General features: G+C 41.1%; 1 protein-coding gene across 4 annotated transcripts in view; it reads left to right on the top strand.

Annotated features, from left to right (window-relative positions):
* Window positions 1-12,533, top strand: part of LOC144039150 (fibroblast growth factor 14-like) — a 52,271-nt gene that overhangs the window by 21,187 nt on the left and 18,551 nt on the right. For all 4 annotated transcript variants that reach the window (XM_077552165.1, XM_077552157.1, XM_077552183.1 and 1 more), the window contains 2 exons: window positions 3,312-3,422; window positions 5,065-5,168. In XM_077552165.1, the coding sequence (XP_077408291.1) occupies window positions 3,312-3,422; window positions 5,065-5,168 (215 nt within the window). The remainder of the gene's footprint in view (window positions 1-3,311; window positions 3,423-5,064; window positions 5,169-12,533) is intronic.

Here is a 12,533-nt window from a genome sequence, read left to right as displayed (position 1 = left end):
TTTGATTGTCATGTGTCATATCCAAAATGTGTGTGCTTGTGTGTGTGTGTAAAAGCCTGAATCCAGGCTCAAATGAACAATGACAGTGTGACGTGTCCAACAATCACAAGAGCTCAACGGATTGTGTGTGTGTGTGTGTGTGTGTGTGTGGCGTATGTATGTGTGTGTGGATGGGGGAATACCCCTCTACTGGAACACTGTGGAATCACGAGACTGTTGTCATGGAAACGCAAATATGGGAATTTCCCTAGTAACAGACAGGCTATGTAGATGCTGGGATGGGAAGGGAATATTACCTTGGCGAGTGTGGCAAGAGCAGCATAAGTGCATGTTGGACAGCTGAAAGGACGAAAGATGATTAGGGGCCACTCCCCTGTGGACCATCATTGACTCTTTTTCATCAATTATACAACAAGCATCACCAAACTGTAATTGTGATTCAAATCTAAATGGAGTTTATGACTAGCCAGTTTACCTCAAACTCATCTGAAATTTATGACACAAGTCTGGACTGTGGCCTGAGGAGGGCTTGTTTGAGCCTGCCAGTCAGACATGAGCATGTCCAATGAAACAAAAAGTCAATTTGCCCAAAGCATGACCTTGACAGCATGCAAGGTTACGTTATATATCCTCCTCCAGTTTGAAAGCCATTTTAATTAGATCAGATGAACTGTCCCATTTTTTTCCTTTATCTTGCTCATTTACACTTTTGTGTGCTGTGATTGTTATGTTTTCATCACAGGATTACAGAAAATCTAGTGACTCGAAAAAACTTTGTAGATACTGTCGTGTTATATTCAAAGTAGAAAAATAAGATTGCGTCTACTATATGATTTCAGTGTACACATCTGCAGTGCTGATAATGTGCCACAACACGAGCACGCTTTGTTGCAAAGCTTCACACCTCGTCTTCCCTCCTTCCTGCCACAAAATGGAGCCGTCACAGAAATGGAACCCCTCTGCCCCCTCTCCCTAACTGGGTCAGTCTGGGTTTTGTCACTGTGCATCACCTTGACTATACCTTTACGCTCTGCCTCTCTGACACACTCTCAAAGGGGATTCCCAGAATGTTTTGGAACAGTGGGTGTGGTCGTATGCGTTTTATAAGTCTGTGATTTAAAACATTGCCTTCCGCTGACCCAAAAACCTCAGCAATTTTTTTCAAGTGGAACAATGACCGGTAAGGAAAGGATTAGTACAAGAATCCTGTGATGGATTTGATGTGCATGACTGGTCCTCTGCAGGAAGTCCCTCAGGATGGACCGTTCATGCTGAATCTCAAATGAACCTTCGATAAATAGTTGAAACTGGACATAAATAGTATCTAAAGTATTTCATTAATACTAGTATAGCTTTACAGTCTCATGACATCTAATATTGTATCAAAAATTACAACTAATGCTCACAGGTGTAATATTTGCTCGTCATGTAAACAAGGGGTGGGGGGGCATTTTGCTTCTGAGGTAGGTTTGGGGCTGGGTTATAATAAATTAGTTTTGGAATTTCAATTGTCATTATAGTCACTTTGTATTTGAGTTTTTTTTTTTTAATTTTTATTTGGTTTTAATTATTGTTCAGAGCGGGCTTGTTAGTCTTTATTAGTTTTATTTATTTTTCTGAAATGCTGTATTTTAGTTAAATTTTTTTATTAGTTTTAGTTATAATTTTTTTAAAGTCTTTCTTGCATTTAAGATCAAAACAATAATAAGAGATTAAATATCACGATTCGATTCGATACCGATTAATCCCGATACGAATCTATAAATTGATTATTGCAATTTTTTAAAATTCAAATTTAGAAAATACTAATCAGTAAACTTGTACATGTACACTGTAAGATTTGTATGAAAATATATTTATTGATCTGAAAATTCAGGCTTATAACTGAGCCACTGCATTTAGCAAACAGGTTGCAGTCTGTTTCACGTTTGAAGAGCACTGAAATAAAATATTAAGGCTTAATGTTCTATTAATATAACATTCTTCCATGCTTGATGTGTGAATCCTAACCCTAAGAATATTCCCATAAAAAATTGATGTTTAAAAATCAATTCAGCCGCATATCGAATCGATTCGAGAATTGCGCGCTGTAGTATCTCGATTTATTGCCGAATCAATTTTTTTCTAACACCCCTAATATATATATATACAAACCCAATTCCCAAAAAGTTAGGACACTATACAAATTGTGAATAAAAACTGAATGCAAATATGTGGAAGTGCCAAATTTTTATATTTTACTCAAAATAGAAAATAGAGAACAGGTCAAAAGTTCAAACTGAGAAAATGTATAATTTTAAGGGAAAACTATGTTGATTTTAAATTCCATGGTGTCTAAAAAAAAGTTGGGACAAGGCCGTTTTCACCACTATGAGGCATCCCCTCTTCTTCTTACAACAGTCTGCAAACGTCTGGGGATCGAGGAGACAAGTTTCTCAAGTTTAGAAATAGGAATGCTGTCCCATTCTTGTTTAACACGCGTCTCTCTAACTGTTCAACTGTCTTGGCTTTCTTTGTTGCACCTTCCCCTTACTGATGCGCCAAATGTGCTCGATAAGTGAAAGAAGTGGACTGCAGGCTGGCCATTTCAATACCCGGATCCTTTTCCTACGCATCCATGGTGTTGTAATTGGTGCTGCATGTGGTCTGGCATTATCGTGTTGAGAAATGCAAGATCTTTTCTGAAAGTGATGATGCCTGGATGGGAGCATATGTTGTTCTCGAATCGGAATATACCTTTCTGCATTGACGATGCCTTTCCAGATGTGGAAGCTGCCCATGATGAACGCATTCATGCAACCCTATACCATCACAGATGCAGACTTATCAACTGAGCGTTGATAACAACTTGGGTTGTCCTTGTCCTCTTTAGTCAGTATGATATAGCGCCCCAGTTTCCGCAAAGAACTTGGAATCGGGATTCGTCTGACCACAAAACAGGTTTCCACTTTGCCACACTCCATTTTAAATGACCCCTAGCCCAGAGAAACGCCTTAAGTGACAAATGCCTGCACTGAGCTATCTGAGCCACAACAAACATGCAATATCTTTATATCACATAGGTGGCGCCGCACCTTACAGGATGCTGACATATTTTGCATCTTTATGATACAGACCACCTCTTGACAAGGATAGGATCCAGTGCACCTGTCAAACTAACACAATAATAAACACATATTTAAAATTGTGCAAGTGTCCATCAAAACTGAGCCTTTTTCCAAAGACGTACTTTTTGACACAGCTCTTCACACAGGTGTGATCATGTCCAGCATTTACTTTTTTCCAACCCGCCTCCTTGTTGTTTCCCCTAGAACCGCAGCTGAAGGGCATAGTGACCAGGTTGTTCTGCAGGCAAGGCTTCTATCTCCAGATGGGCCAAGATGGAAGTCTGGATGGGACCAAAGACGACAGCACCAACTCCTGTGAGCAGAAACAACACTCATGCACATGCACCGACGCAACAATTGTTGATCACACATGATTGGACCTGACATAGCTTCCAGTTAAAGAACAAACCTGGTTCCAGCATTTTTGTTTTAAATGTGCTGGGTTTTGCAGTGGTAACCTTCCGGTGCAGCTCTGTAAATGATTTCATCAATGCATTAAATGCCCATCTACTGCAGTCCTCCTTTTTAGAGTCATATTTACACTCGGAAGAGAGTAAGAAAAATAATTAGAAAATAATGAATAAAAGTCACTCAAGGGTTGAGGAATGAACTCACAACCTTCATCTTGAGAGACAGCTGATCGACTCCCTGAGCCACGCAGTTCCTGCTATGTAGTAGTATATTGGTCGTGTCAGCTGGAATCTTCCTAAATCCAAGAGACCAAAAAATAAGTTTTTGGTCTCCTCTTGGAGATAAGCAAAGAGTAGGAGGGGCATAGCTCAGGTGGTAGTGTGGCAGTCTCCCAAGCTGAATGTCATGAGTTCATTCCTTAACCCTCGAGTGACTTTTATTTTTATTTTTTCAATTCTTTATCTTACTCTCTTCCGAGTGTAAATTTTACTCTGAAACTGAGTCTATTTGGTCCCACTCTTAACAGAGTCAAATTTACTTTACAGAATTGAATGTGTAGTATGCATTTTAGGGGTCCTGCAGTACGACCACCTGAAACTGTCTTAGTTGCGTCACCTCTGGAAAGTAAGAAAAGGTTTCAGCCCCCTACACCATGCACAAAAATTCAATTGGATCTCGGCTATTTTGGTTTGAAGCCGCCATTTGGACAAATTCCAGCAATTGGGCCAGATGAGTCCCACTCAGAAGCAGGCACCCATGGGCCTGGCTAAATTACCAAGCCCATTTTTGTCCTCCACTATATAATTTGGGTGTAGCATGAAGTCAAAATTTGATGATCATATTGAGGCTTCGTCATCAAATGGGCTGCAAAGGCAGCTTTAATTTTCTCTTCTAATCAGTTGGAAGCATTTTTGCCATGGATGATCACCTTTGCACATTTTTTGTGCTCAACGCTCAATGTTGTCTGTGTTGCTTTTGAAAGTGGTTAAAAAAGCACTTGGAAGCAGCCTTGATTAATGAGGACTCTGCCTTCCCTTGCGTAATCAAGCCTTGATTGGAGGGAAGACGCACTGCAAAAAAAAAAAAAAAGAGTCATGTCTGCTGTCAAGCCTTTCATCATAGGTTGTTATTGTGATCATATGCACACGTATCTTTGCAGCATAATAGAGAGCTACTTCCATGAAAGATACACTATGTCGAGTAAAGCATTAAGACTAATGGCTCGCGAACATGGAAGAAAATGGAGTTCCCTTGTAGCTACAGCAGCTTCTGCTCTTGACAAGATTTGAAAGTGTACTCACCAAGCAAAACAATTGCGAAGTCACTGATGTTGGCTGCTCTACTTCAAGGATGTTTGATGGGGTTGAGGTCAGGGCTCTCAGTTTCTTCCACACCAAACTCCATGCTGTAACACAAAAGAACTTTCCACAAAGTTAGAAACAGGGCATTTCCAAGCAAGATTCACGAATTGACTCCTTCAAGAAATATTGTCTTGTTACTTGTGCAAACTAACCCTTCAAACACTTTGTCTTATCTTTTTCTGCAGCTCTGTTTAACTTAATTCCAGTGGGACTTCGAGTTGTGGCCATCCAATCAGTAAAAACTGGTCTATACATCGCCATGAACGGAGAGGGTCACCTCTACTCCTCGGTAAGCACACCTACATGTGCATAGACATACGAACATTACTGTACTGCCCACTTGTGGAGAAAGTGGTGTTTCTGCCTTTGTTTGTTTTTTGACCGTTGAGTGCTACCGTAGCGCATTGGACTCAAGCAATTCTCCTACATGGCTACACAGCTAATCCAGAGTGTTGAAACCTAGAGGGTAATTTTGGCTCCAGAAATATGTCTGCAAGTATATTATTTTGAGGAGTAATAGCTTGCATTAGGTTATTGAATCGGATGTTTATAGTTTTAAGTTCCAATGTGTCATAAATTACTAAGCACCTGTTAGCATAGCATTTCAATGGTAGCGCCATTGTAAATTAGCGTTATGCTAACAGCTAAAAACAAACCCGTTTTTTAGGGTTTGCAGCTAATTGTAGTAAATTATTCAAATCTATATTGTTTCAAACTTTAAATAACATGATTGTAATGTCCCACTATGTTTTGTATTTTACAGTATTATCCAGTAAATTGCCAAAACAGCAAGAGGCTTCCTGGTCTTTATTGGAGAAGCTGTTAGTTATCTGTACTGCTCATTCCTAAACAATAGTAAAGACAGAATAATTACATATGTGCACGTATTAAATCACTATAAGCACAAATGACAAGTTGGCTTCGTGAGAAGAAATGCTTGAGCTGAATACAAATGTATGATTTTTTTTTTTTGACTTTTTAGCACCCTCACACCATCTCTCGCTCTCTCACTCTCATCAGGGCTTTCTTTAAATAACTGAAGTGGAGTCCCCCTTTCTTTCCACATATTCACATTGAAATTTAGAACCCCGTCAAAGTTGTGTGTGCGTGTGCAGGCAGCCACCCACCGAAATCCAGCCTCTTATTCATGATGTCAGCATTGTTTGACATTTAATTGGTTGCTGCAAGTTGGCAGCTTGTCATGCACGGCTGAATAGATGCTTGTTAAACATCAGAAGGTCTCCATCTGCAAAAGCGGGTCAGTCTGATTCAGTTTGCGGCGGTGGTGCGCAAACTGCGCACGTGAAGTTACCCCACGAAATCGAAGGGGGCCAGTATGTACAGAAGAGGATTAGGGCCAGTGAAGACGGGGAAAAACAGGTTGGCAGTATCCTCACTTTTATCTCAGAATTCTCACTTTTAGGTCAGAATTCTGACTTTAATCTCAGATTTCTGACCTTAAAGTCAGAATGCTGACTTCAGAATTCACGTTTTAAAGTCAGAATTCTGAGAATAAAGTGAGAATTCTGCCAACCTTTTTTTTCTCTTCTGGCCCTAATCCTCTTGCGTAAGTATAACTGTACCATGCATCTTTTTGGCAGCCTTCCTTTGGATTGACTAGCTATGCAGCTAAACTTAAGTGTATAATTTAGAACATTTCCCAGGTGCCTTAATTGAAGGTGTGTTACATTCTGTTAAAATAAAGCTGTGTTGCGTGCAAATACAGAGTTTGGGTTTCGTTACCGTAAAGATAGGGCTGGAGCTAGGTAGGGTATAAAGTAATCCAACCTATTGACTACCTTGCTAGATTTTCTCTAGCTACTTTTCTCATTCTTTTTGGGATTTTATTTTTGAAGTGATGTGCAAAAAAGAAATCATCTACATTTTGTTTTGTTATTTGGAGCCTTCTGGGGACTGAGGGCCCTATTTTTATAGCACGCAGCGCAAAGATGGACACATCTTCATTTTCATGCCAGGGCAAGTCTACCTTACTGAACAATGCTTGGGAATTTAACAAACCGAATATGTGCCTTGCTGGGTGTTCAAATGGTGCTGGCGACAATTTGGTGACAGAAAGTAGACTGTGCTCGGCATAAAAACGGGCACATCTTCATTTTCGTGCCGGGGCAAGTCTTGTGGCAAGTCTTGTTTAGCATGTGTGTGAATTTGGTAGACCGTATTAGTGTCGTTGCCGGTGTTCGATTGTCACATGGGGGGGTGAAAGGCGGTCTCCAGCTGCTCTCGTCACATGCGTGACTGACTACATTATCCGCAAGTAGAGGTCTTCTTGCAACTCCTTCTTGCTTCTCACAAAAGTATGTGTGACATGAGAGCCCAAAAACGACCTTGCTCAAAACCAGGTCAAAATGATATATGCTTTAAATCAAAACTTCCTGCAGTGTGCTATGAATAAATAAAAATGTGCTGCTCGCTCAGTCCTTTGTTCGCAAGAGATTGTTGAATGTTGTGGTAATCCATTGTTTCATATTGAAGCACTTAGTACCTGAGCACCAAACGCTAAAGCCCGCATCCCACTGAGGGAAGAATGTCTGAGTGTTTGTGAAGGTATCAAATGCGCCCTCACATCAGCGTTTGTCAGGGTTTGTTCAAGGTTCGTGAAAGCCAGTGTCCCACTGAGGGGTGAAGCTTGGGATGCTAACAAATGTTGATTTCACGTCAGGGTTCGTTCAAGGTTTCAACGTATCCTAAACGTTCGATAAATGTTCTCTAAAGCCCGTATCTCACTGAGTGGCGCAGGCTTGTGAGGGTTGGGGCAGGTAGGGAGTGTTGGCTGCAAAATGTTGCAAAGACATTCGGCAGACCCTTGCAAGCCATCTAGCACGCAAACTGTTTTTATGCTCGCATACAAATTTTTAAGAAGTTCAAAATTTCTTTGCAACAAGAAAACCCTTAAAACTGTTTAGAGAATGTTTAGGAAATGCTGCGTCCTTGGATGCCATCTGATGAGCCCTGACATGACATTAACATTCCCTCAGTGGTATACAGACAGCACTCAAGCTAATAATAATAATAATAATAATAATAATAATAATAATAATAATAATAATAATAATAATAATAATAACAAGGATATTCAGTTGGAAAATTTATACAAATGACCAATTTTACACAGAAAATTGGTCAGTGTTAAATTCCCAGTGTTAGATCAAATATGCAGCAAGCAGTGTTATTTTAACACTGTTAGGATAAAAAGTTAAAGGGCGATGGTTAGCTCGATTCCCGGGCTCTATATAAATACAGTATATATATTGGAGCTGTCAAACGATTACATTTTTAAATAAGATTAATCACATCTTAGAATTTTGCTTAGTAAAAAAACTCTTTTTTATCAAAATGTTGTCCTCGCCAAATTTGAAGAGCACTGGTTATGTGTTCATTCTTTAGACATTTAATGTTATGAGGACATCTTCAACACTTTTTGATCCACTGCACACGCTCATCTTCCTCTTTTTCTAATCGGTGAATTACTTGCATAATTTAAAATTGAAAACAATTACCCCAATATTTTGACATGAACAAATATTCTAAATGTGATACGCAAACATTTATTAAATGCTTTACTTTAACGCATGTAATTATGTTTATTGCTAAAACACAACCCATGCTACCTTATACATGGCCATCTGCTGTCACGCTAAAGGATAATCTATGGTCAAAATTAATAGTGCGATTAATTTGCGTTAATTTATGATTCATGCGATAATTTTTTGTTGTTTGTTTGTTTGTTTTTTGTGATTAATTTAATGCTTTAAGTGTTAAATTGACAACACCCTCATTTCTGGGAAGGCGAAAACTTCCAATTTTCCAGCGCGCTGTCGACATTTTAATAGATGGATCAAGTTGTTGTCGGGGCGGAGTGGCTCAGTGGTAGAGTGGTCTTCTCCCTGTCATGTTTCGGTTCTGGGGGTTTGGGTTTTTGCTTGATTTTGGGTGTTCATGTTCTTTGTTGTCGGAGTGTTCAGTGTTTTATTTTGTGTTTCGTGTCTTTACCCTCGTCTTGTTATTTGTAATCACTGTGTGTCTTCAACTCTTCCCCATCCCAAGTGTGTCTCATTAGTGTTGGTGTATTTAGGCCCCGTCGACACGAAAACCAGTTTCAATGTATCCTCACAAGTTTCTTACCGTTCAGGCCGTTTGTCCACACAATGGCGCGGTTTTGGAGCTTGAAACCGATCACTTTTGAAAGCGGCCTCCAGAGTGGAAAGATTTCAAAATGCGCCCGTTTGCGTCCATCTGGACACCATATGCAGGATACTCCTCCAGTGATGACGTAATGGTCGCAGCTCGATGATGATGCATTGTCGCAGATTGATGACGAATGCGCCAATTCTCGCGTGACTGCGCGCAAACTGTCAGTTTGTCAACAACAATGTCGAAGTAGTTTTGCGCAAAATATTTTTGCTTCTTTATTCCCAGGTTTAAGAAGCGGTGTTGTACTTGAATCACCCCCCATTGTCACGTCTCCTGTGTTCGTCTTTTTCATGTTGTTTTGATGCATGCAAAGCCATGTTGTTCTGAAGATTGCAATAAAGTTAGAAAAAAAAAAGGGGTTGTCTTCTTCGCTGATTCTTCTTCTACGCTTTCCGTGAACTCCCTGTGGCTGCGCTACAGCGCCACTCCAGACTTGGCATATACATTACAGCCGTTAAACGTCTTCAGCGTCTTCTTTTGGACACACACAAGTCTTGAAATGCTGCTGTGAGTACGCAATTTGTTTGAGGAACGAAGCCGGCTTTGTTTCTGTTTTGCACAACACACTTTGTTAATAGACACATAGGGCACATAACACACACTTTGGGGGGGTGGGGTAGGGTGGAGACACCGTCTTCGCCCTACAACTCCCCTCCAATTTTAATGCACCCCACAAGTAGGGGGGGCGAGTGTGTCGGGGTGGGGATCCATCGGTTGGGGCAGACCGCAGTATTAAGCAGTGCTGCGGTCCCCCATCTGTATTCCCGCCTCGCCACCACGCCCCCCATTTTTTTTAATGCACCACATACACTCACCGACACGTCTGGGAAGCAGGTGGATCGGAGTGGGGGGGATATAATTTCCCTCTGGTCCATCTCACCTGCTCCCAATTTTAATGCACCACACATACACACACATGTATATACTCTGGGTGGGGTCACATCCACGGTGTAGGGGTAGAGTTCACCAGTCGGCGAGCTGGTGAACTCAGTAACAGGGTTAGCTTTCACTAGGTACGCTGGTGTGACGACCGGGACCTTTCCTCGCTGGGCCTAGGGTTCGAGGGTGCCACCCGTCTCCCAGTGCTCCCATCACTCCTTCCGCCCCCAGTGTTCCGCCCCACCACGCGGCTGGAGGGGGGTGGTACGGGTGGCTGGGTGGGGAGGTGCTGTGGGTGGGCGCCCCTGGCTCCTGGGTTTGCTCTCCGGCCGGTGGCCCCTGCGGGGCCTGGGGGTTGTGCCTTGGCACTGCCGCGGCCCCCAGGGTTGTGCTTGCTCTGTCCTGACCGGCTGGGGTCGACGGCTCCCCTCTTTGGTGGAGGTTTTCATTCATGGCAGATCCACCACACCAGCATCGACTGAAATTCAAACACAATCTGCTTCTTCCTCTGGCCGTTGAATCGGTGGAGGAGGCTGATGTCTGTGGGTCTCACTCTGCTTTATCTATCTTTCCTTCCTTTCCTCAGTCTTTCCTTTGGTCTCTTGAGGTCTTCCTAATTTGTTGGAATTTAGATGTTTCTGGGGTTGGTGAAAGATTCTGGTTGGTAACCCGAGGGATAGTAGGTGATGTCTGGTCCATGTTGGATTTACTCACATGCTCACGCACATACAAAAAAAAAAAAAAAAAGGGAAAAAAAAGAGAGCGAGAGCAATGATGATGACATGTCGAATCGGTAAGATTACCGAATGAACAATACTGAGCTCTCTCTAGAAAAAAAAAAGAAAAGAAAATTTTTTTTTAAAAATGAAGTGCCATTTGTGAGTTAAGTGTAATTTGAATGAGTAAAATGTTTAACACTGACATTAGTGTAGTACTTTCAACACTACTCAGTGTTTACTAGTGTATATTTTTAACACGAACAGCGTAACACTGGTTAAGTGTGAAAAAAGTAACACTTTGAAAAGTGTAAGATTTACACTCATTGGTGTGGACACATATAAACATGTTTCTAGTGTTAGATTTAGCACTCTCAGTGTTAATTTAACACTGGTGATTTTGCTGTGTACATATAAAATTGCCTCTGAATAATGAACTCTCATGTTGCACATTGTTACATTCGAGAATCACGTGGAAACCACAACTTATTAGCTAATCACTTCCGAAAATATGAAATGCCTGCAGCTAGGGGTGTGCGGTAGACATGGTATACAGACGCTCCCCTACTTACAAACATTCGAGTTACGAACAACGGTACATACGAACATTTCTGCGCGTACAGTATGTCGAAAAATGTTCGGGAAGAGATGCTGTAAGTTAGATTTTGTATTGCGCGTAGTGCTTCTTTCCGCCGCTAATACCGACGATTGGCGCTGTGAGAGCTCATTGGAGGCTGAGCAACGTGTCGAGGAGGAGAAGGAAGAAACGCCGGTCCCCATGAAGCAGGAAATAACTTTTGAAGCCAAATCCAGCGACAACGAAGAATCTCTCATGATATAAAATCCTCCTCTTCCTCCTCCTCCATCATCTCCTTAAGCATCGAGTACATCTTCCAAAAGTAAGTTAAACTTCATTTTATTTATCTTATTACGTACATGTACATACTGTGTGTGTGTCTCGCTCTCTCTCTCTAACATACGTAGTACAGTACGTACGTATTCTCTCCATTTTATTAAAAGTTTTTTTCAGTACAAACCAATGCAGGTTACTTGTACAAGCCTTAAACATACTTATATAAACCTTCAATATACTTATATAGGCTTTAAACATAAATTATAATACAAAATATAGCACTGAAGCAACTTACGAACAAATTCACCTTACGAACGATCGTCCGGAACGTAACTCGTTCGTAAGGTGGGGAGCGTCTGTATTCAATATAAGGTATGAATTTGCCCGTCATGTCGCGATAGTTGATTACATCTTTGTATCACCTTCTCTGCTCAGTCTGACAAAAATGCCCAAACTGTACGCCTGCATCACCTCAAGCTGCGGCTGTTAAAGTTCGCTGTGCATCCGGTGTCTAGAGTCACTAATCATCGTGAAAATGCTCTGTGTTACGACAAAGATTGCCAGAAACAGGGGAAGTAATGCTAAATTGCTAAGCTATTGAAATGCCGTCGCAGAACTCCCAAATATGTGTTTGAGCGGTACAGTGCACTTGTCACACAGGTCTGGTTGGAACCGCATCACAAGGGAGAGTGACTAACTTTTAGCAGCGAAAAACCCAGCAACTTAATCAGTAACTAGAGTGAAAATATTACAGAATAACATAGACAGCCACTAAAGACCGGATATGACGAAAAACATGGGTGGGCGGGAGCTAAATTAGGTTAGAAGTATATGAGTTATAAATATTTAAAATATGAGAACTTTTATTCGTCCAATTTGAAGAATTTGCATTGTTTCAGCAGCAACAGTGGATACAAAAAATCAAAAAATAGTATGAACACATTTGTACAATATGTACATTGCACAAAATAGGAATATGGGCTGTGCATTGACT

This window comes from Vanacampus margaritifer, chromosome 1 (genome assembly GCF_051991255.1).
Source record: "Vanacampus margaritifer isolate UIUO_Vmar chromosome 1, RoL_Vmar_1.0, whole genome shotgun sequence".
In the NCBI taxonomy this organism is placed as follows: domain Eukaryota; kingdom Metazoa; phylum Chordata; class Actinopteri; order Syngnathiformes; family Syngnathidae; genus Vanacampus; species Vanacampus margaritifer.
The sequence above is the reverse complement of the archived record's forward strand: the minus strand, read 5'-3'. Positions and strand labels throughout refer to the sequence as shown.